Source organism: Dermacentor variabilis, chromosome 8 (assembly GCF_050947875.1).
Source record: "Dermacentor variabilis isolate Ectoservices chromosome 8, ASM5094787v1, whole genome shotgun sequence".
NCBI classification, from domain to species: Eukaryota; Metazoa; Arthropoda; class Arachnida; order Ixodida; family Ixodidae; genus Dermacentor; species Dermacentor variabilis.
The window spans coordinates 133,819,451-133,843,643 of NC_134575.1; the positions used below are offsets into that span (position 1 = coordinate 133,819,451).

The 24,193-nt window shown below is 47.7% G+C and overlaps 2 protein-coding genes across 3 annotated transcripts in view; both read left to right on the forward strand.

The window, feature by feature from the left end:
- Ttc26 (tetratricopeptide repeat domain 26) overlaps positions 1 to 21,770 on the forward strand; it is a 144,930-nt gene extending 123,160 nt beyond the window's left edge. The window contains exons 13-16 of the mRNA XM_075702906.1: positions 611 to 680; positions 8,182 to 8,288; positions 17,594 to 17,727; positions 21,603 to 21,770. Of these exons, the coding sequence (XP_075559021.1) occupies positions 611 to 680; positions 8,182 to 8,288; positions 17,594 to 17,727; positions 21,603 to 21,717 (426 nt within the window). The 3' untranslated portion in view covers positions 21,718 to 21,770. The remainder of the gene's footprint in view (positions 1 to 610; positions 681 to 8,181; positions 8,289 to 17,593; positions 17,728 to 21,602) is intronic.
- LOC142591284 (uncharacterized) lies at positions 11,205 to 14,445 on the forward strand. Of its 2 annotated transcripts, XM_075703615.1 has the most exons (3): positions 11,205 to 11,624; positions 11,733 to 11,895; positions 12,945 to 14,445. In XM_075703615.1, the coding sequence occupies exons 1-3, from the start codon at positions 11,423 to 11,425 to the stop codon at positions 13,339 to 13,341; spliced, it is 762 nt and encodes a 253-aa protein (XP_075559730.1). In that variant the 5' UTR covers positions 11,205 to 11,422; the 3' UTR covers positions 13,342 to 14,445. The 2 variants fall into 2 exon arrangements, with proteins under 2 accessions (XP_075559730.1, XP_075559729.1); XM_075703614.1 differs by having other exon boundaries at positions 11,205 to 11,895.
- Positions 21,771 to 24,193: the final 2,423 nt, after the last annotated feature.

Genomic DNA, 24,193 nt, shown 5'->3' on the forward strand with positions numbered 1-24,193 from the left:
AAAGAAAAGGAAGAATAAGAGTGAACACGCCAATGGGCACTCCTTTCGCTTGACAGACGTGCATATTCTGGATTCTGGTTACTTGAGAGTCCGTTAGTTCGCATGATTCCAATGCTTGTACTCTAAGACAGAAAAATTAGTCCTTCCAATAAAATTCGTCGCACGGGCAGGTGCGAGCTAATTGCGATGTCGGACACATTAGCCAGTGCTACTAACCAATGGCCAATCAGACTTACTAATGAAAAGCTTTGTGGATTGAACCCAGGCTCACCCACCATTGTAACCATGGTCCACTTTCTAAAGCATAGAAAGAATGCAAAAAAAAAGATACGGAATGATTGCACTTCGCACTCATATAGTGGCGAGTAGCAGGTGGTCTGATCTGTTCTTTTTAGTCGTTCACTTTTCAATTAATGCTGAGGGTACTCCCCTTGCGCAGTAAGACTAAATGTGGTTGAGGCTGAGGTTGAACAATTGCCGGCTATGTAAATGCCGCCTGCTGCAACACCACCACGTCCACCACCTAAATGCGGTTGAAATTTCCGGATGCCTATTGGAAGTTGTGCTCTTCGTATTGACCAGTGCCTTCTTTTTTGTATGACCACTGCAGGTGTTCCTGATGATTCAGAGCGACAAGATAAAGTCGAGCTACATCTACCAGAGCTGGCTGACCCGATGCTGTGAGTCAATGTATAGCTCTTTTGCGAAGAATGAAGCAGTGTGAAAAAAAAGAAATCCCGACAGAAACCACCCTCGATCATTATCTAAGTCAATGCGAATCATTTCCCCTTTGACACCCGAACAATCTTATTGCCTTCTGGGGAAACTCTTGCTCGTGGACCGCAACATATGCGAGCCGTGACACCCTGACAGGGTACGATCGGAACCAGAGGCGGCCGCAGACGGTGCACTATGCGCCGAATTCGTCTTCGACAAAGTGCTTTTGAAAGTACGCGTCTGTGTCCACACAAGTGGCGCTCCTCCAATCAGCGCCGCTTGGTTTCGGTGGCATGCTCGGCGGCCGTACGCTTGGCGTGCCGCTGTTCTCTGGCCGCGCATCGCCTTTGTTCTTGCTCGCGCTCCACGGCCGCGCGCATCTCGTCGGCCCGTCGCTTCGGCTCCTATCTCGTCGCTTTGGTTCGCATGGCGCACCTCTGCAGAGCCCTCGCTTCCCTTCCACTTCATGCTTTCGAGGGCCCGCTGTTGTATGCGCGACTAGTGGCCTACGCGTGACATAGCGCAACCGAGCCGCTTCTATTTGTGGGGCGCACGCCCGTACCGGCGAGTGAGAAGAGTAGGCTCCAGGTCGGCAGTGTTGCCAGGTCGGACAAGGCGGCGTAGCCCAAAGCTAGAGAAAGTGTAGCCCAAATGTGGCCAAACACAAAAAAGAGCTAAATAAATTGGCAGCCAAATATAGCCATCTTATTTGCAGTTTTATTTGTACCTACATTTTCACATTCGACTACGGTAATGCCGTTTTGCACAACCCGTCGTAACAAGATGTCCGTCACGCCGTGACGGTCGACCCTTCACAATAACAGCGACATCCTGCTTACACACCGAAAACTTTTTAGTTGGCCCCGGAAACTCAAGTTCCAGCGAATCGCTCCAGAGGGCGAACCTATCGAAATGAATATCTAATGTAAGCACGAACAGAAAACTTGGAGGACGCTTAAAGGGGCTGACAACTGTCCAAAATGTGTTATGAGACGTTGATGGAAATTAAATGCCTATGATTTTTAGTGACAGAATCCAGCACGCTGTTCGCGATTGAAGTAGGGATTATGATTTCAAATTGGCAAAGAAAGTCTGAAAAGCCAGTAAGTGGCGAGGCCAGGCAGTGAAATCTTGGTACTTCGGATGTAGCCTATGAGATTACCTTACGTAAGGCGGCTGTAATTAAGTACAACATAATTCTTGCCTAATATTGCAGTTACTATATAATTAGACACTTGCGCTTTATTCTATGCCTCGGAAATCAAAAGTGGACGCATGGCTACGGCAACACGATGAACTGACTATCACTGTAAAATCGTCGCTTTTGTTTTCGATCCGATTGGTTTCCTCTTTAGTGGTTAAATAACAACGCAGTTGGACAGGAAACAATGAAAACACGTAGCTAATCTTGTAGAAATACTTAGAATTCGGAAAGCGTGAATCGCAGGAATGCTGACTTGATAGAGAAAAAAATACTTTCTCGCAATTACAGCCGCACTTGTCTGACTCCCACTAATGCCGGCGTCTTTATCGCGCTCTCAGCATGCTTCCAATGAGCGACTACATCCTCACTGTAGATCGAAAAATTCTGATAAAAATGTTCTACAGAGTTCTCCGCGTTACCATTTCTTGATTAAACACTCTGACCGGTAAGCTTTCCACTGGATTAAAGAATATAGGTACCATGAAAACTGATTCTTAGTCCCTTTAAGCTGAGCCTTTAAGAGCGCAACGCGATAGCATTCAAAGATCCCCGACTGCTTCTCGTGCTTCCTGGCAACGGCAGCTTATGAACCATGTTTACCGGCAAACGCTGGCGGCGAAACTTATGCATGCACAAAGGCGATCTTTCTGGTTCTTTTTTTTTCATTTCCCCCACAAAACGGGCGCCGCCGCTGCCGTGAATGCTAGTGCCATATGGATGGTGTTGCAAGGAACCGAGCGGAGCGCGCAGTGCCCATTCAGACAGGTCTCAAACGGCAGCTGTAAAAGGGGTTTGTGTTCGAATGTCCGGGTAACGAAAATATGCTTTCTCGTATATTCAAATTACAATCAGACGCTGTCATGTCTGTAGGTTGTACGTCAGTCGTACCTTACGAACTTTCTGATGCATTTTACTTTGAGGAATTGAATTAGTTCAGTAATGCCCATGCGCCGCTCGACAACCACTCCGCATACGCGGAGTGATCCCGAAGATTGTGCAACACTGCGCTACTATCGGCGGAGGTGAAGCAGGCGTTAAGCAGTCCCCGTTACGTGGACTTACGTCCCTTATTTCATGCCGGCGCCACGACCACTCAACCCTATTTTATTGCTCTACATTTCTGAGCATAGGCATGTTTGTACAGTGTGCTGTGAAACACCCAATACTCCCAGGCTCATCCCGATACCCGGTGGTCGGGTATCGGGATAAGATCGAGATGAGACGATGTTGCTGGCCCAAATGTTCGCACGGTAAAGCGCGGTGTAAATTTAGGTGCATCAAAGATCAAAGTCATCGGCTCGTAGAACGGAGAGGGGAGCCATTGCGCGCATGCACACACGCACAGCCATGTTGCCGGCTCAGGCAGCTGAAACATAGCCATGGATAATTGTTTCTACTCAATTATAGCCACATCTGGAGCGTGGATTAGGGCGCCACTTATAGCCCAAATAAAGCCAAGTCGCAGATTTTCAGTAGCCCAATTATGGCCACGTAGCCAACTCGCCCACGTCGACGGCAAAATTTTTTTCTGTAGCCCAATTTGGCTATATATAGCCAAATCTGGCAACACTGCCTCAGGTCGGTAGCGGCGTATAAGCGGGTGCGTCGGAAAGCGCCCGCATGCGCGTGGAGCATGCGCGTCGCATGGGCGATAGCGGCCAGCAAGCGGGCGCATGGGGTTCAGCGCACATCGGCGTGAGACTCTGACTTTGGATGGCCTCGCGTTTGACCTCGGCTCAAAGCAGGAAAATTGCCTCCTTCGCTTTCGCTATTGCACTTGCTATCTTTCTTTATTTTTTTACATGGGCAACGAAATTGATAGGTTTGTGGAAATAGCTAGGTTTCTCGCACGACAGCAGCTGTGTCACCGCTAAGCGCACAAAGGTGCGTTTTCGATCAGTATGCACAGCTCGAAGTAACGCGTCGATTCTGACCATTTTCTGCGCCCATCAGTAGCTGTTTTCTTAATAGCACTGTTTTCAATGACGAGATACTGGCTTTAAATCTTGCTGCATCGGTACATTTTTATTTCTTTTTACAGCGAAGGTGTTAACCTATAGTTAGTCAAGACTTTTCGTGTCCGCGTGCGTGGTGCACACACAAGAATGTGGGTCGACCCCGAGACAGTGTAAAGAAGCGAGCAGCGCACAGTGTGCAGCTTCTCCAAGAGGCATCACATGACGTCATAAGTGACACCATCACATGACGAAGAAGTCATGGCGGAACGTCACGTTTGACGTGATGACGTCATCAACTTACGTCATTAGGTGCTATCGTCACGTGAGGATGCCGTCATTCTCGTATATTCGAAGTAAAATCCGAAGCTATCATGTCTGCAGCTTTTGTTTAAGTCGTACTTTAAGAATTTTCTGACGCAGTTCACGTTGAGAAAATCAATTAGTTTAATTACGCACTTGCGCTTGGTGGAGGGCATAGGACGATGAGGATGTACGCTGCGCTGCCGTGCGCTGCCGCGAACGTGCGTGCGCGCGCGTCGTACAGCCGACTGATTCTTTAACAGTACCGTGCGAGCGTCGACTGGCCTAGAGTCACCGGAAAAAATTTCAGAGTACCGCATCCGTTTTCCCCGCGCCGCTGATGCGTTCATTGGCCCAACCATACCATGTGACCTCTGGGGTACCATATACCTTCCAAGCGCCGGGCGGGCCGGCTGAGTTAGAGCGCAGGCAGCGCAGGTTCCCTACGTCTTTTGTGTGTGTGTGTGCGTGCGTGCATACGTGCGTGTGCGTGTGCGTGTGTGTGTGTGCGTGTGTGTGTGTTTGTGTGTGTGTGTGTGTTCCGATTGTCGCGCTCGCATTTGACTGCAAGGAAGTCACGCCTGGCTGCTGCGCCTTCGTATGCAGCAACCGAACTGAGTCTGGAAAGAGTTTTTTCTAGAGTCCGACAGGGAAAAATGACCGAGAGCGTCGTTCTGCGTGGTTACACAGAATCGGCTGGGAGAACTTCAAGCCTACAAAAAACACTCGCGTGTGCGAGGTATACGTACACCTTGCTTGTGCTTTTCGGCAATGTTTCAGAAATTTAAGCGAAGTGCACGCGGTGTTAGCGATGCTACGAAAATAGGAGTTCATTGCAGGGATCATTCGCGTCTTGCACGCTTGACGCGGGTACACGTGTACGCGTTTGTTGCTCAACACACGCGGTTATTCCGTGCTCGTGGCACGCGAAGGCACAATTCTCTTGCAAGAGTTCTGCGTCCTCACGTGCACCAGGTACTCGCATGATTTCTACGCGCACGTGAGCGCGCTCGCGCCTCGAGTCGCTCGAGCCATATGGCACTTGTTTTTCGCAGATCGTGACGATCGCAATCAATAAAAACATGGTCAATACGAGGCCCATAATACCTCCTTTCTTTCCACTTATCCTTTGCTCATGTATACATACGCATTTCGAGCTTGAAACCAATGGCCAGGTGATATTGACAGCACATGCTTCAAATTTTGAGCTTGTAAGCCGAGCACATGCAATGAACTGAAGTCAGCCTACATATTATGTTTTACGTTGAAATGCTACGGTGCATACCCAAATAATGTTGTGCTTGATGCATAACAAGAAATACAAAACAACAGAACACCCAGTAGCTTTAGTTTCACTCTGTCACTATGAATGTTACATAAGCCGCTCTAAAAGCGCAAGAATTTGATACATCGCCTATGTAACTTAGAAAAAAAAAACTGCTGCGTCGCGAGCGGGCGTTCCTGCTTTTTTTTTACACAGGCAGCAAATCTTGGCAGTCTAAGAAAACAGTCATAAATAAGTTGAGAAGAGTAGCCGCTCATGAACGCACTAGACAGCCGCGTTCATAAATCTCAATGTAGCAAACTCTCGCTCATTATCAGTGTAGAGAAGTACATATACGTTGCTGTAATCACGCAAATGGCTCACATTGGCCTTCCACAAGATTTAGTGCGCAAAATGGTCATCGAAGTTGGTTTTTACGCCTGCTGTGCACAGATCCTCTTACGATCACGGCCAAACACCGGTGCGCACACTGCAGTCGCAGTGTGTCGTGCGCATACGGCGGGCGAAGTCGCCCGGCAGAATCGAGAACGCGCTGTATCCGTTTACAAACTAAATTAGATGTATCCCATTTAGCTTGCGATATTATACAATGAACGTACGTGCCTGTGACACTGTCAAGTGTTAGTTTCGTCCTGCTTGGAAACATTCAACAGAAGCCGACGGCGGTCCGCGATCTTCATGCCCAAAAGCACAAGCTTGCTTCATTCCGGCTCGAAGTGACGAAATGTTTCCTTCGTAGCTCGCTCCGCAGAAGGGGAAAAAAAAAAACGCGTGCATAGGCTCCCGATAGCAGCGGTAAGCTGCTGCCCACAATCGTAGCACAGTTCCAGCAGTAAACACGATCGGCGCGCAAAACAACCACCGGCTGCATTACTTCGCACAACATAACATTTTATTTTCGTTCTTAGCAACCATTATATACGGGCACAAAGTATTTGTACTTCAGTGAACACTCAACCCGATGTGTCACCGAATATCAAGCTCTTCCAACACGGCGGCCTTCCCCCGACGCAGTCGGCTTGGAAGGTATATGGCGGTGGCCGCTCAGTGTTGCCACTGAAATTCCGACCTTTGCAGTACTCTGAAATTTTTTTCCAGTGACTCTAGACTGGCCGGCAGGTCAGCGCCATCTAACGGCGCGAAGCGTCGACATGGGTAGTGCATGCGCACAAAGTTCACTCGAAGCGCAAGTTCCTTCGCTGGACTCTTTCCCCATGCATGAAACCACGCCTGTCGCGATTAACTCAGCGGAAGCTTGCGGCACGTTTGAAACTGAATCAAAAAGTTCATGATCCCCTCTTGCGCTACCTATTCCTGCCCCTATCGTACAGTTGCATTGCAGATTTGCACGTTCTGTTCATTATTTTTCTCTGCATGCGCACTAGAGTGCCGCACGCTAAAAAAAGCTGGAGAAATTCTAAGAATTCTGTACTAATGCGTAAGCATTGTTTGGCTCGGCTGTGACTTCGCTTTTCCTTACTTTTACTTGCTTTTAGTTCTTTACTTTTATTTACTTACATCTACACATGTTCTTTCCGAGGATAAAGAATGCTTAGGCTTTAGGAGACAATTATCAGATGTTCTCGCCGCATACGGCGCCTTCGAAGAGATCGTTCCAATCGAGCCGGAACTCTAGGCACACGCGCGTCTCCAAGGGGCACAGCGGGGGAACGCGAACACCAGCTGCCGCAGTAACGCGTGAGATATTGCGTGAGCGCTTGCTTGCCCGCAAGTACATAACTCGAAGGTCGCTCAGCAGCGTTCAAGTGGACATTGCGCCAGCCCAAATCTTAAGTTTGCCCAACTCCAAATTCCATGTCGGCTCCCTCCTACTATAAGCTTCCCCCACGCATTTTCTATGGAGCCCTGTGTATCTCTATGGGCACGCTCTCTTTAATTTGTTGCTAAACGCTTATAAAGGTACCAATTATCCACATTTACACAATCATAACGATTAAACGTCTAACCTTGGCAAATTACGCATTTTGGTGCCGATATGGGGCATCACACTTTTAACGTGGCAGGGCTGGGGAGCTCTCCAAAGAATGTTGACGCATTAAAAAAAGCGTCTCCCAAACATAGTATAAGGTTTACCGCATCCTTAAAAAAATCGCAGCCAATTATAAGTAAGCTCGGTGAGTAATTAGACCACTTATACTTCCTAGACTTATCTGTAGAGGTATAACAGCTGGACCTAAAAACTTCCCCGTTGTCCTCATTGAGGTGTTCGTATTGCCGGGATAGTCCGGAAGCGGGCGCCACATAACTTCGACTTTCCTTCGGTCGACCTCATGAACTCTTTTTGGATTACGACGTTCCCACCGTCTGATAACGACTTGTATTCGTGCGCAATAATCTGTTATAGCATTCGTGTGGTGTGGAGCCTATGTCAGTGTACGACCTTCGTGTCAAAGTTTGGCCACGGGCTTGTCGGTATTCCTTTGCAAACTTCACCTACAGCGCGTGCATAGACAGAGGGACCGAAAGAACGCGCTTGTCTTCGTCGTTCTTTTGGTCCCTATGTCTACGTACGTGCTGTAAGGGACGTTTCCAGTGCGCTGTGTGCCGGCTCCCAGCGCAGTGAACTGTACCCACAGGTCCTTGCGTCTGTAGTGCGCATGACTCCTGCTGCACATTCGCGAGCACGCCATCAAAACTGACGCAGAGTGCGCGACGTAGCGACACTTTTCCTTCACAGCTATCATGCTCTCTCGCAGACATCATGAACGGCAAGCCCCAGCAGGCGTGGGAACTCTACCAGAGCATGGACACCTCAAGCGAGTCCTTCAGTCTGCTCCAACTGCTGGCCAATGACTGCTACAAAGTGAGGACAGCGTCTGTATGTTGTGCTGTGCTAAGCATTTATCAACGTCTGAACAATGCAAAAAAAAAAAGAAATCACCTAGCTTTATACAATTTTTTTGAAGTTATTCATTGCGAGAGCACCAGGTGCTCGCAACGTACGACGCCACCTTCTGCAGAACAAAATCTGTGCTACTCTCCCAACGCAGTGTTCGTGCTCTAAGTTTGCGTCTCGCGGTCATCAAACTACGTGCGTAGACGCCACCACTGTCAGAGCTTCTGTGAGGAGTAAAACCCCTCACAAATCGCAAACCGCAGTGCCACAGCGGTTTAGCGCGTCCAGGTTCGATCAGTATGTTGCCTCCGGCTTATGAATTTCAATCCCAGATGTGGTGGAAAACCTTTTATTTTTGTGGGTTCTGTGTGTAGTTGCGGATGGGTATGAATAGTGCACATAAAATCTTTACGTGACAAAATACACGAGAGGTAATTCAAAATGTCCTTTCCTCCAGCTACCTGAAGATTACGAATCAAACTCCTGTACTAGCATGATTATAGTTGTCATCATAATGAAACTCTCTTTCCAAAATAGAAGGATCTAGCAATATCTGCGTCTACTGTGGCCATGCAACTAATATTGTGAGCTGAGTGGATTCGTACGGAGAACAAAATGCAATGGCAGTGTTTTTGTGCTGTTTTTTATTCAAATTTCGCTGAAGGCAGGAGCGAAAGAAACGAATCATTGTCCTGTTGTACTCTTTGGGCATTCGCACTGTCTTGCTGTATTTACCCTTGAAGAAATAAACTGATACAGAAGCAAGGAAAATTACTTTGTGACTCCTGCTGGAAGGCCTCACAAACTGTACGTTAAAAAGTTGTGTAGTTAGTCGTTGTGTGATGCATACTGCAAACATAAGTTCATTGAAAAGTAGATTAAAAATGTTGCCTGAACAACCAACTGCATAAGGTTATCATTTCACCATGGAGCTGCTAGATTTAAGCGCATACAAAAGCAAGAAAAAAGGAAAAGAATGAGGATGCTACATGCGAGAAATAAATCCCCCTAAAGCTCTAGGTATGATGTGGCAGCTCGTAAACTGAATGCTTCCATTTGGCCTCCCTAATATCCTTTTGTCATAATCTGAATACGCAGACTAACAATATTTCTTGACGTAGATGTAAGTTCGTATTTTTACAGGATCTTAAAGGGCAAAAACATCGATAGTAAGTGCGCAGTACGCCATCTCGGCAGCATACATAACATATGCCTGGGTAAGCGGCCTCGTATCTCGCGGTGAACTTATTGTCCAACAAGAGGCTACATATGACATCTCGTTAGAACATATAGCCGCGCAACACTCCGCACGCACAATTTTTAAGCACGAAAGGCTAAACAAACGATCTTGATTAACAAAATTGCCCTCTGCAAGTTTAGTAGACGTCTCACTTAAGAGCGCAGGCACATATGGTTGCTCTTGTAGAAGCCTTCTCTCTGGCCTCTTCAACTTATGCACCTGTAAACTAGCAACATATGTCCTGTGCTGTGAAACAATAAGCCCTCCTTCTTGGCGGAATATTTGTTCTCTTCGACAAAAAAGTCCTATGAAAGAGGGGCGAAATTTTTACTCTTCCAACGAAAAATATTACGTCTCTGTCATTCGAAAATATTCCTTTCTCAAAGCTGTTAATAAAACGTAAACTTTGTCACAACCATCGTGTTTGCTATCCAGGACTGATCACCAGTACAAAGTCGCCATTCTCTTTTGCACAACTAACTTGTTCTATTGAATTTTTTTAGACCTCAGCTCTTAGGTTCCCGTTCCCGCGCTAAGCGTCGGCTTTTCTCGGCGTGACACGGCATTTGGCGTAACAGAGCGAACGATAACAGCGAATGATGAAAGAGCGAATGCGGAGTGCAGCGGGAGATGAAAGACGGCAATAGCGAGCAGAGTGTGAGGAGAAAAGCGGAGGAGGAGGCTACAGTAAAAGCATGAGGCAGGAAGTGGAAAAGGAGAGTGTTGCGAAAGGGTGAGCAGGAAAGCATAGTGCCGCACAAGACTACAAGTTGGTGCGACAGTATTAGAGCGCAACGCTTAAACGCCCGTTTCTGAGGTGAGTATTGCCGTAGGTAGGTGCAACCGCGCGAACGTGCTTGTGCCAATGCACGCGCGTTCGTCATTGTCTTCTTCCCCAACCGGCTCATTTGTGCAACCTTGCGAACGCTCACGTGTCACTCACTGTTCGCGCTTTCGTTAACGTCTTCTTCCACAGCTGGCTCATCGCATCCTTCGGCGTAACCACGCAAACGCACTCGTGCCACTGCTCGTGCTTTCGTCAACGTCGTCTTCTACAGCTGGCTTATCGGCGTCCCTCGGCATAACCGTGCGAACGCGCTGGTGCCACTTTTCCCGCGTTCTTCGTCGTCTTCTTCCAGATCTGGCTCATCGGCGTCCTTCGTCGTAACCGCGTGAACGCACTCGTGCCACTGCTTGCGCTTTCGTCAACGTCGTCTTCCACAGCTGGCTCATCAGCGTCCCTCGGCGTAAGCGCGCACGTTCCATTGCTCCTGTGTTCGTCGCCTTCCAGGCCTGGCTCATCGGCGTCTCTCGGCATAACCGTGCGAACGCGCTGGTGCCACTGCTCCCGCGTTCGTCGTCGTCTTCTTCCAGATCTGGCTCATCGGCGTCCTTCGTCGTAACCGCGTGAACGCACTCGTGCCACTGCTTGCGCTTTCGTCAACGTCGTCTTCCACAGCTGGCTCATCAGCGTCGCTCGGCGTAAGCGCGCACGTTCCATTGCTCCTGCGTTCGTCGCCTTCCAGGCCTGGCTCATCGGCGTCCCTCGGCATAACCGTGCGAACGCGCTGGTGCCACTTTTCCCGCGTTCTTCGTCGTCTTCTTCCAGATCTGGCTCATCGGCGTCCTTCGTCGTAAAGGCGTAAATATAGTCCGACGTAACGCGCGCGCGCGCGCGCGCTCGCACGCGCTACGTTACGTTGGCGAAAACAACTCCTTCTATAGCCCGACGCACTGCAGCGCCGACGTAACCGGCGGCTGCCAGCGCGCCCCGACGTGCCCGGCGCAGATTTGGCTCTTGCTCCATTCGCGCGCCGGCGCCGCCGACCGCGCCGACCCACAATGCATAGCGCGGAGGAAAATGGCGGATGCCTGTGCGAACAACATGAGTGGCGCCAGCGGCTCAAACGTTGAACTTGCATCGGATAGCGTGGTGGAGAGGTTTATCGAAGCCATAAAACAACACCCCTGTGTGTACGACACTAAGCGACTCGATTTCAGGGACCAACAGCGCAAAGAGAACGCGTGGGAACAGATACGGCACAGCAGCGGTCTCTCTACAGGTGAGCTGTGTTCGGCTTCATTTGCACGTTTCTCGGCCGAAGCATGCCACTTGCTACATGCACCGTACTGTTTGATCGATATTTTTTGTCCCGCCTTTCCGTTTGTAGTTGAAGAATGCCACAAGTTGTGGAAGAAGCTCCGAGATCGCTTTACCCGTGAGCTCAAAGCAATCGAGCTCGCAACGAGGAGCGGCAGCGCCTACGTCGCGAGGCAGACGTGGGAGTTTGCCGATGCGATGAGCTTTTACAAGAACTGTGGTCGTCCCAGAAAGTGAGTTGGTTTCTCTTTGTTTCGGAAAGTTTGCTTTCGCTGCTTGAGGTACGTGGAGATACGCGCATGAAGTGTGTTCGTTGTACGGCGTTAATTGGGTGCTACGTTCACGCACATGTTGTGCACTGAGCCTCCTTCGTTAATTTATGCTTTTGTACCGTGACTTTCGCCGTCCGTACTTGAGGATTTAGAATCCGTTTTTTTGCTTTTTCTTTTGTTTCATGTAACTGCCTATGAACTGCTGCGCTGTATCGCGTTTAACAGCATGGCTTCGGGAGAAGACCCTGGAGAAGTCTGTCAGCAATTGCTCGTCATTTCGGAATGTTTCACAGCTTTTATGCGGCACTGAGATGAGTGGACCGAATCCGTAGTAAAATCAGATGAACGTTTTGCCAGCTTTCGCAAGATAGAGTAATGCCGAACATGCCATCAAATAAACTTGCCGGACGGTCCGACATCTGTTGCGAAAATTCTGTGAATCCTCATGCTGCCGATTGTGCTTTGGTGTTGTGTGTTTTTGCATGTTTGGTTTCACGAGTTCGGCCCAACTCCATTCTTGGAACTGGCGTAGACTTCGTTTTGGGCTAACATGACATGTGCATTGGCTTTTGGTTGCTTGGTTGTTCGGCTTGCGGCTTTGCTGTTAGTGCGTGGGTCGAGGGTTGCAAAGGGTCAGGATATCGGTCGGGGAGGTGGCTCCTGCTTCTGGAAGGCTTTACTCACTGACGTTTCACAACACCAGCATATTTGCTTTGTGAAACTGGTACTAACGTGGACGATTGGGACAGTTCGTTCATCATTTTGCGTATTGGAACAGCGCTACCCACAGGCACGAAAACGAAGGCAAGACAATTGCGTGGGCCCTGAATTCAAACTGAATTGCATACATCAGTTGTAGTTAGATCTCATGTGTTTGTCTTACTTTCGTCTTCATCTCTGTGTGTAACGCTGTTTGACTCGACAGACATTGGCACTCTTTTTGCAGTAAAATAAAAAAGGAAACGAGAAAACTGAACTAACTAGAGTCGAACCTGTTTTTTTTTTTTCAGGACTACCTGCAACGTGGGCTCAGGTGCCGTGCCAAGAGGTGATGACAGCGCCTCCACAGCAGAAGAAATCTTTAACGCAATACAAGGCAATTCATCAGCACCATCGCCCATCGCCAACGCTGATGACTTGGAGCCTGCAGCAGCTAGTCCTGGTCAACCTGCCGCTCAGGAAGACTTTGCAGTGAGCGAGCCACCATCAAAACGGTCCAAAAAAGGAAGGAGTTGTGACTACTTCGAGGAGCAGCTCCTTTCACAGCTCGGCAAACACACCACAGAAAACGAGGCTTTCGGGCAGTCTATTGCCATGAGCCTTGACAGGATGCCAACGAGAATTGCCTCTCGCTTTAAGGTTAAAATAATGGAACTCTTAGCAGAATTTGACCAGTATGAGGCTTAATATTAAGGTATACCTTTTGAAGCGTAGGTGACAGCAAATACATTATTTGCGCTTTGTTTCTTTTAATAACCTGAAGGACATTGCAGTTCCTTTTTTTTTGCATTTCCTGCCATGCAGTGCAGTTTCCTGATATCATTGTGTTCATGTTCCTATTGTTTTTGTCAGCTGCATAGCTGTGATATATTTGTTGTTTGACTGTTGACCTGTTTCACTGTAAGTATTGCAAGTTTCAATGTAGTTAGTAGTCTCCTGCCTCTTTCACCGCTTCATTTCTTCGCAGTGCAAGGTGCAATGCAATGCAAAGTGCAATGCGCTTTGTTTCTTTTGGTAAGCTGAAGGACATTGCAGTTCCTTTTTTTTTGCATTTCCTGCCATGCAGTGCAGTTTCCTGATATCATTGTGTTCATGTTCCTATTGTTTTAGTCAGCTGCATACCTGTGATATATTTGTTGTTTGACTGTTGACCTGTTTCACTGTAAGTATTGCAAGTTTCAATGTAGTTAGTAGTCTCCTGCCTCTTTCACCGCTTCATTTCTTCGCAGTGCAAGGTGCAATGCAATGCAAAGTGCAATGCGCTTTGTTTCTTTTGGTAAGCTGAAGGACATTGCAGTTCCTTTTTTTTTTGCATTTCCTGCCATGCAGTGCAGTTTCCTGATATCATTGTGTTCATGTTCCTATTGTTTTAGTCAGCTGCATAGCTGTGATATATTTGTTGTTTGACTGTTGACCTGTTTCACTTTAAGTATTGCAAGTTTCGATGTAGTTAGTAGTCTCCTGCCTCTTTCACCGCTTCATTTATTCGCAATGCAAGGTGTGTGTGATATCCTGGTAACTTGAAAGCATTTTTTTTTCAGCGCAGAATTAGACAGGACATAGGAAAGGGACACAAGCAGCAGAAAGCCCAGTCCTGTGTTTGTCCTGCTTGTGTTTCTTTCCTACACACTGTCTAATTTTACGCTGGAAAAATGCTTTCGAATCACCGAGACCAAATAGCACATCTTTATACTCTTACAGGTGATCTCGTGCTTTGAGACTTCTATTGATGGGAAACAAGAATGAAAAGAGGCCCCCTGCTGAAATTCCGCCATATGTTTACTCACAGAGCACATGTTGACTTATAGGTCAAATGCCTTCCGCAATATAATCCTACACACCTTGATGTGTTCAAACTAAACGTTATATACGAAAACAGTTCAATAACATGGTACACGAAACAAGCACACAACTTTATGTGGTATGCCTGTACTAGAAGCAGGAGCGCAAATGTTACAAGAACCGTCGCAACACGCGTGTTATATGTCACTGGTGCAAACCATGTATAACTCCTGAACTGACCGATCACGAGATTGATAAATGAAGTTTCACATTTTGAGCTTATGTGTGACTTTTGCTTGCTTTGCATGGAAAAGAACGCAGTTTACAGACAGAGGGGCAACAACTTCATGCTGTGCATTAGCATCGCCTGACTACCCTCAGTTGCCATGGCAAAGAACCCCTTGGGGACATGAAGTACTCTGCAATGGCATCTCGAATTCTCATGGCATCTGAAGCTGAGCGGCTGCCATTGCCAGTACTCTGCTGGTTTATGTACGCTATACTCTGCCTCCAACTGCCTTCTTGCACTCTGTCGCCACTGACCCTATCAGCATAATCATTAGGGCAATAGGCATTGTCGAACAGCAGAAAATTATGTAGGCACACCGCCGCACTAACCATGTCCGTTAGCAACTCCACATCACCACTAACAGTTCCTAGGAAGCAGCGCCACCGGGAAACCAAAATTCCAAACGCGTTCTCAACGCAACGGCGTGCCCTTGAGAGCCTATAGTTAAACACTCTTTTCGTGTCATTCAGTTGTCTGCCGGGGTAAGGGCGCATTAAGTAAGGCCGCAAGGGAAATGCTGCGTCTCCGACGATGCACAATGGCCACCCGTTATAACCAGAAGGCAAGTTAAGTGTGTTGTCTTCAAAGCTCTTTCTGATCGGGCTTTTTTGATAGAAAGAGCCGTCAGAGAGTCGGCCCTTGGCACCAATATCTACCAGTACAAAGCGGTAGTTTGCGTCGGCAACTGCCAGCATCAGTAATGAATAAAACCCCTTGTAATTATAATACTCCGAACCACTCTCGTCAGGGCACGTAATTGCGAAGTGTTTGCCATCTATGCACCCGACAGCATTGGGAAAGCCCCATTTCTTGTCGAACCCCTCTCTGATGAGCTCCCATTCTTCTGAGGTCGGCTCTCGCAGCACAAGTGGGGAAAGGCAGTCCCAAATGGCAGGCAGGGTCTCTTTCAGAATGCCGGATACCGTGCTTACATGCATGCGGTAGCTCATAGCAATGTCGATCATAGAACCACCAGTTGCCAGAAACCTGTGAAAGGTAGAAAAAGAAATATTTAATTATAATACAACATTGCTGTTCGTTTCCAGAAACAGAATTCTTGGGTAACACGTACGTAAAGTGCCACTCAGTTGAAAAGAACTGTTAATATAGAGTCAAGCTGGAGGGTAGGGGGGGGGGGGGGCACCACAGCTGTTTTCAGCTATGTTCAAGCATTCAGCCATTTGTGACGTGCTGTTTTTTCACGGGAACGTTGGCTCAAATGCGCGGCATGCATGTGGAAAGAAAATGTGCGTTTGGAAAGATCAGCGCGAGAAGTGATTAAACGACACACGATCGTTTTCCCTGCTATTGCGCTGCATAAAGACTAGATCGATCGAAAGAATGAAAATTTTCTAAACCTTATCCAGAGGTTATGTGCTCACTTTGATGGAGAAATATAGGAAATACTATTCACAGCGAGAAACAGACGGTAACCTCTTAGGTAGAGCGCTGTGACAGATAAAAACAAGTGGATCTCGGTAAATAGGCTACGGAACATAAGTAAATGTCACAATATTTACCGCAGCGTGACTGCCAGTCTTTCTCCTGGGCTGATTGGGTTCTTGTGGTTCGACGGATGGAGGATGCGGTCGTGGACAAGGCTCAGGAGTTTATCAAAAGAGGCCTTGGTCATCCTGTGCGGGAAGTCATTGGACATAACGGTTTTCAAGCATGCACTAAGCATGTTCAAAGCAACACCTAGTCCCATTACGACAGGTTACATACAGTAAAGCCATATTTTAAAAATTGTTGCCCGAGCAGCGTCACGGAGTGTGAAAGCATTCGGCTCTACAAAGCATAATACAAGGTTTCACTTCGTGCATTTTTATAGAAATAAAAACATCTGCTCACACACTTCTCAGCGAGATAAAATCTACCCAAGAATAAAGCGCACCCTTTATGCGAAGTGTATTTACCTGAAGTACTTGAGATGGTACTCTGGGTCCTTTTGTCGTAGTTCTTGCACAAGCTGGTGGTACTCGCCTGTACTTTTCCGCTCAGCGAAAATCTCTCGCACATACATCGAGCGCCGGCGCTTTCGCCGCAGGCGGTGCACTAATAACGCGAGAGAAAGTTTCTGTCGCGCAGATAAAATCCTAGCCATGGTTCGTAGTAGCCGCGATGCCGTGATGGAGCGAAACGGATGCAAAGAAAAAGGCGCGAACGGAATGCAGACGACCCGCGGGTCGGCGAGCGGCGCGCGTGTCTGCGATCGCTCTGCGCATGCTCCCAAGAGAACCGCGTACAGCGCGCAGCGCCGAAGTATAGAGGGGATCGCATTTGTTTGGCGTTGCGTAACCGGCGTAACGTAACTGACCGCGAGGGACGCTTGCCCGCGCGCCGAATACGTCGGACTATAAACGCGCCTTAACCGCGTGAACGCACTCGTGCCACTGCTTGCGCTTTCGTCAACGTCGTCTTCCACAGCTGGCTCATCAGCGTCGCTCGGCGTAAGCGCGCACGTTCCATTGCTCCTGCGTTCGTCGCCTTCCAGGCCTGGCTCATCGGCGTCCCTCGGCATAACCGTGCGAACGCGCTCGTGCCACTACTCCCGCGTTCGTCGTCGTCTTCTTCTAGATCTGGCTCATCGGCGTCCTTCGTCGTAACCGCGCGAACACGCTCGTACCATTGCTGTACTATTTTTTCTATTTATTTTTCAGGTTAACTTTGAATATCGTCCCTGGTCATCTCAGGAGGTGCAACAGTAGTGCTGCGCGAGAAACGAGTGTCACTCGATGCTGCTGCCACTAATAAACAAATAAACAAAATAAATAAATAAATAAATAAATAAATAAATAAATAAATAAATAAATAAATAAATAAATGCAAATGAGGACTGCACTTGAGCACCATGTTTCGTTGTTTCAGATGGGCCACTTCCTGTACGCTGCGCGAGGTTTCGACCTGCTGGAGAAGATGGACGCCAACCCGGAATACTGGGAGGGCAAGAGGGGAGCCTGCGTGGGCACCTTCCAGAGGGTGATTGCCGGGAGGGACGAGCCGTGAGTATGGCTGTAATTTAAGGCTCGAGACATTGTGAAATAGTGCAAAAAATAATAATTATTATGTAGGACGACATGAAGAAACACAAAGAAGGCAACGCTGTTCTATGTGGTGTGCTTCTCCTGGTCGTCCGAAGTCTGCGTGACGATAGTTGACAATGTCTCGAGTACTAGAATAAGCACCAACCAGACCAACTGTCTTCTCTAATTCCAATACCCGTCGTAGACGGCAGAGTACACGACTAAGCGGACAGCTGACATCTTAAGCCTGATTCCAATTTTGACGAAAGCGTCAGGCACGGCTTCACGAAGACAGCGTCGAAGTGAAAAACGATGGCGGTTACTCGGCTCTCCAAGCGAGATGGCGTCGGAGCAAAAGGCATGCAGGCTCGATCGGATGATGTTCTGTGCACAAAAAAAAATAATAATACCTAGGCACAATTTCTATGTGCCATTTATTAGTTCGCATATGCGAAGTCGTAAAATAAAGCTATGATATGTGCTTTTCTTACCTCTTTTTGTCAACTCGCGGTGGCGTAGCGCATTGACGTCCTGAGAAAAGAAAGAACGGGGAGATTTACAAGAAAACGACAAAATACAAATCAGGAAGCAAGTTGTGCGATAACGCAAAGGGCAGTGCCTTGCTATTTGAGGTCCGGGCTGGCTGCCCGAGCAAATTCGCGCCACAGAATGAAGCACGTATGTGCTGAAACGTATAAGCCCGGAAACGACTCTGCACATTGTGACAAAATGCCGAGATATTCGCCTAGACAGACTTGTAGCGAGTGCCCACCCTCCAGAAGCGTTGAGATTCAAAGCAGGTGGAGAGATTAACTGCTCATCAGCCGTGATAAGCAGGAGACGATTAGTGTATCGGTGGAGGAAAAGCAGGGAAGACATTGATGAAACCGGAGTCATTACAAGTGTAGGTACTGGCACAGTCTAGCGAGAGGTATTAAATACGAAAGCTAAGATCGAGATCAGACGAGCAAAAGGCTGCATAAAGATGCAAGTAGTAAAAACGGAATAAATGAAACAGGCTAGGAGACTATTTGTACCCGACCCGTTTCAAGAACAATGCTAATAAGCACCACCATCATTATCATCATGATCTTCCCATGCGTCTTCCAGGCCGTTGAAGATGCATTTCGTAACCTGGGCTGGAAGCTGCCTTACTGATTGATTGATAGACTAAGCATTTTGTTTTCGTGAACGTTCAAGAGAAAGCTAGGAATGAATTGGTAGGCTTAAGCTATGTACGTAGACTGTCTCCGATTGTGGCCAGAATTCGAACTCACCCTATATGTAGGGTATAATGGAAAGCGTTAGGCCCGTCTTTAAGAGGTACGTCAATCTCAGGAGCTCGTAAAATACATGGACGCTGAGAAATCTTCTAGGCTTCAAATGCATCAGATTTAATAAGGTTTCTTGCGCAAAAAAAGTAAGAATCTACCAACTGTATAGGAACCATGTTTTCTTTTGGCTCATAAACAAAGATATTTTATGAATATAGTGAGATTTAAAAAAAAGGAAAGATAATGTTAATTTTATAACCCTGCTACAAAGGAACGTGAAACATCGCCATTGTGTTAATCGTGCTTACCGAGCCATCTAAAGAGGGGAAAAATTGTATACTGTCTAATGCTCAGTAACATACCACTAATTTTTCTGAACCCTTTTAATGAGGGTAACAATCTCATGTAAGGTATCAAGCCATTTATTACATTTTTACACTCTAAGTGCTCTAAAACATACCAGTTACCGAACTGCGATATTTCTTTTTGGTACTGCGGCGCTCCAAGCTTCATTTTTTAAAATGTTGCTATTTTCTGGCAATTTTTCTAAAGTTATTCAGGGCCGTAAATTCAAACGAAGCGCCTCCTAAACCGTGTTACCGTTCTGGAATCTTTTTACCCGCACCTCCTTCTTTATCATTGAAAGAGTTGACGCGTTCAGAGTAGACCATGGCAAAAAGGAAATGCTACCTGGTTTCATTCATTGTTGTCCTCCCGAAGTCTGTCAAAAGCTACCACTAGCGGCTTCCTGTGACGCAGCGTTGGGGTAGGAAAATTATTCGTGAGATCAATCTGGTCCTTTAGCATCACGGAGAAAGCCTCCGCAAACAGAAGGTACAACCTTAGTCACTGAGACGTCAAGAGGCAGTAATCAAGTGCGAATGATGCGATGTAATTGATCTAGGTACCATTCATGTTTTGTATTCATGTTTTCCTCTTCACGTTTATTAAAAGCTCTCTTGTGAAACTGTTCACCGAAATGTAGGTGCTTTTTTGTGGTAAATGCGAGTGATGGACATGTTAGTGAAGGGATTAATTAAAGTTGTTTGCCCTTTCCTGCTGAATCTTCAGGGTGGTATACACTTGTACATAGGGAGCGGAAAGGAGGTACCTAGGACAGGACGTCAGAATTGTAGCTCCGCCAATGCATTTTCAAACGACAATATTATTCTCTGAGCTGTCTGAATCGTACTTATTTTGGTTGTTCATGCGTGTCCTGCGTGACAGCGCCGCGATAATTAATTACACCTACATGAACGCGGTAAAGTTGGGTCCAGCCAGCTTGTCGGCTTGAAATTTATGGTCGGACGCATGTAGACACCAGCCGATTGCACCAAGTGAGCTTCCAGAGGAGTTCGGTCAACCTGCCTGCAAGAGGTGGGTTAATTGATCCAACTCGCTTGGCGAGGTGCTCATTAACACTGTAGAGTTGGACAAGGCCAGCTGGACTTTTGACTCGACCCGCCCGCGTCGAGTTCACGTCAACGAATATATTGTTGCTTAAGAGCTGGGAGCTCTCTTTGGACTGGTGGCGTTTGTGAGAGAACTATTTCCCAAGGTGTAGAGGGACGAAGCTAGGGCATACATATCTTTATTCTTAGGAGGATCTGCTTCGCCATTGTTGAGTTGTCACTTACCCTGTAGAGGGGTCAATGCGATGCACATGGCCTTCCTCTCACACTGCAATATCACTCTCAGACCTTGCTCCTCTTTTAACGTCACCACAGGGTACTCGTATTCGAGCTCCCTCTGGCATTGTGAGGCTAGGAATTCTATTCATCATGCGCCCATCCCCTATGAATTGTAGCTGTTTTCGGTTGCAGTTTTCGCTGCACCGTGACGTGGATGCAGTGATATCGTACCGCACTTGCCCAACTGACCTCAAATGAAGGTGCCTAACACGATAAAAACGCTGACAAGAAGTGCATGTTCTCATCTTCTCGCAAAATTATTACTTAGCCTAGTTTCCGCTGGCATAACCAAAAGTTATCTGCTTATTGTCATAGGATGTTCTAATCGGTAATTCATTTTATTATAGCTTCAAGGAATATGCATCTACTTGCGCGAAACATATAAAACAGCAGAGGTAACACCGAGGATCAGCAAACATAATTGCCATTTTTAGCGCATTGGCGTCATGGCAACGAAGTGTCGCAGTGCCAATATGACATTTTCTGCGACTTTAACTTGTAATAATGGGCGAAGGAGTTGCTGTACCCCAGTGACTAAAACGGGAAGGAGATGTTCTAATGAGAAATCTGAAATGTTCTTACGAACGACTTCTCACCAGAAATGTCAGGACGCGTGCAATACTTAGCCGTCGCATTAAAGTACGATAATTCATTTATTTGGTGCCAAAATTAGTAGTGTTCGTTGCTCGATCTGAAATTGATTTTACAACATCGACACAATACTTTCGCAAACATTTACAATGTGAAAAGACTTTAACGACAGCCTTGTCCATATTTTGACGGAACGAGAATAACGTCCTAAATTGTATTGCTTGCAAATTCTCGGTGTTAGCCTGTTAGTAGACGTCTTTAAACAGGTATATGGCCAGCGGTCCCTTCCCCAACGCAGGGATTGCCTGCGGGAGATCGTGGAGATGCTGAAGACCGAGAGTCACTCCCAGGCCGAGTCCATCAGCAAGGTGATACGTGGCTGGTGCAAAGAGAAGAAGATAGCGCTTTCTTGACTGCCCGGCACGCTTGCACTACGTAAGCAAAGAATAAACCCTTTCGGACTCTTGTGGCATTCATCTGGAAACCGCCAGTCGTGGTATCGCAACAGCTTTGACGTTGCGATCCTGCAGAATGAGGTTGCAGGTTGCCGCATCGTAGATGGGTCGGAGTGTAAAAGCACTCGTGCACCGTCTTAGCTGAATGTTAAACAGCGCCAAGTGGTCAAAATCTACCCGGATCCCCCATCCCCCCTCTCACGACGGAGGTTTAAGTCGAGACGCATTAATTTTTTTTCTGGTCAGAATGAATCTACAATGCTTAAATGCTTATATGCGTAAGAGGCTGGACCGCCTTGAATGCAATTTGTTGCAGTTGGGAAAAAAAGGAAAGTAAATTGCAGTGACCCTAGAAAGTAGATTTTGATTTCGCATCTGACATTTTTTTTTTGCCAAACTCCCTAAACCTTGGCTAACCTAAATAAAAGCGAAGCATACGTAGTTTGTAAATCCGTAACTGTGCACAGAAAACAGATCTTGCAGTTCTGTATCCTGCAGCTGTTAAAACATCTAAAGTGGACAAATTGAGCACATGAATTTACATACTTAAGGAAAACTGTTACAAGAATTTGCGAGTGCGTTGCAAGTCTCAGTCACGGATTAGTAGTATATTTCATATTCGTGTATAATACGAACATTTACAGCACTCAAGATTAGGCAATTACTGACAGCACAGTGGCGACGCGAAGTCGTGCCGACGGTGGCGCAAGGAGCATTGACGACGCAAGCAAAGTACTGTAGGTGGAGGCCCGAGGTGTGCTGATGACGGTTCCGATCATTATATAAGCCGTTATCGCTCTTCAGCGCCTTATTCATCCGCGTGAAACCACTGGAGACTTTTAGGGTGTCCGCTATTCCGGCAAACGGGGGTGGTTTGGGCGGATTGCCGGATGAGCGGGAGCAACGTCAGCGGCCGGAGCGGTGCAGCCGCCGTGGTGGCATAGAGCTCAACCAGACAAACACAGAGCTAAAATTACATTAAGCGACTATCTTCTGGTTCACTGCTGGTGCAAATTTTCAGCAGCGGCGTAATTGTCCACACGATTGCGCCGCTGTCCAAAATTTACACCAGCAGCTAAGCAGAATATATCAATTGGCTCCGTGTTTGTGTGGTTGAGCTTCGCGCCAACAGCTGGCGCCACCAATCTGGCCGCTCACGTTTACGCCCCCGTTCACCCGGCAAACCGCCCGCGCTTGCCCGAATACTGGACGCACTAAAATTCTCTGTTATTGAGCCATGAGCGTACTCAGTCGGCGACTCCTTATGGCAATGCAGCGTGGGCCGCAGCTTGAAAGCGATCTGCGATGCTCATAAAACAGTGCCAACAGCTCATAGATTCAGCTGTGTTTTTGCCGCTTACATAGTCTTAAAGAGACGCGCGACCGCTTGACTTCAAAGCGATTTGCGAAAGTTGCAGAATGAGGCGTTAACTGAGAGCACCGTCAGCTAGCACTGTGTTTTCACCGCTTCGTTGCTGTTGAAGCTGAAGGCAGCACAATGGCAAATTCGTTCGCTACTGCGGGCGCTATCTCGAAAGCGGTCGTCTTATTACGGGACGGACGAAGGGGTGGTTTTCTCTTTGGCTATAAGCATACAAATTAAGCTTAAGGTAAGCGTAGGGTAAGCTTAAGCATTCAGAATTAAAATTTACCTACACCGCCTAAACTCAGCGAATGCAGGTTGGCCCCCTGCAGGTTGGCCCCCTGGCACAGCCAGGGGGCCAGCCTGCATTTGGTGTTGCTCCCCTGGCACAGCCAGGGGAGCAAAACCAAATGCATAAAAGGATCTAGGGCGCGTGTCATGGCGCTTCGGCGAATAAGTACCTACAAATTTGGTACTGTTGCGTTTCGCCTGCGACACGTGGTTTTGCCGGCGCGACTGCGGCGGGGCGGCAGACATTTTGGCCCGATCGTCGTCGCCGCAACACTCATCGGCAGGTGTTTCCAGGCGCGACTGCGGCGATGCGACCGCAAAGGATCACCCTCTCATTCCAGTCATTGTGCCCGAAACAGGCGATGCCAAAGCAGGGATCACCCTCGCATTCCAGTCATTGTGCCCGAAACAGGCGATGCCAAAGCAGGGATCATCCTCGCATTCCAGTCATTGTGCCCGAAACAGGCGATGCCAAAGCAGGGATCATCCTCTCATTCCAGTCATTGTGCCCGAAACAGGCGATGCCAAAGCAGGGATCATCCTCTCATTACAGTCATTGTGCCCGACCGGCAGCGCTACAACAGGGTGCTACGAGATCGTGCTCGACAGGGTGCTACGAGATCGTGCTCGACATGGTGCTACGGCAGCGCTTCGACAGTGTGCGTCACCATTAGCCCATTGTACATTCACGTGCTCGTCTTTTGAGGGGTTCCTTCTTGCCCTCAACTGCGAGAGTATAAAAACAGCTGCCCCCGGACGCCAAAAGGAGGGCTCCGATTT

Excerpts from the sequence above, each read along its gene's own strand:
- LOC142591284 (XM_075703614.1), top strand. The coding sequence starts at position 11,423 with ATGGCGGATGCCTGTGCGAACAACATGAGTGGCGCCAGCGGCTCAAAC. Across the intron at positions 11,896-12,944 it reads AACTGTGGTCGTCCCAGAAA|GACTACCTGCAACGTGGGCT; the intron begins GTGAGTTGGTTT and ends TTTTTTTTTCAG.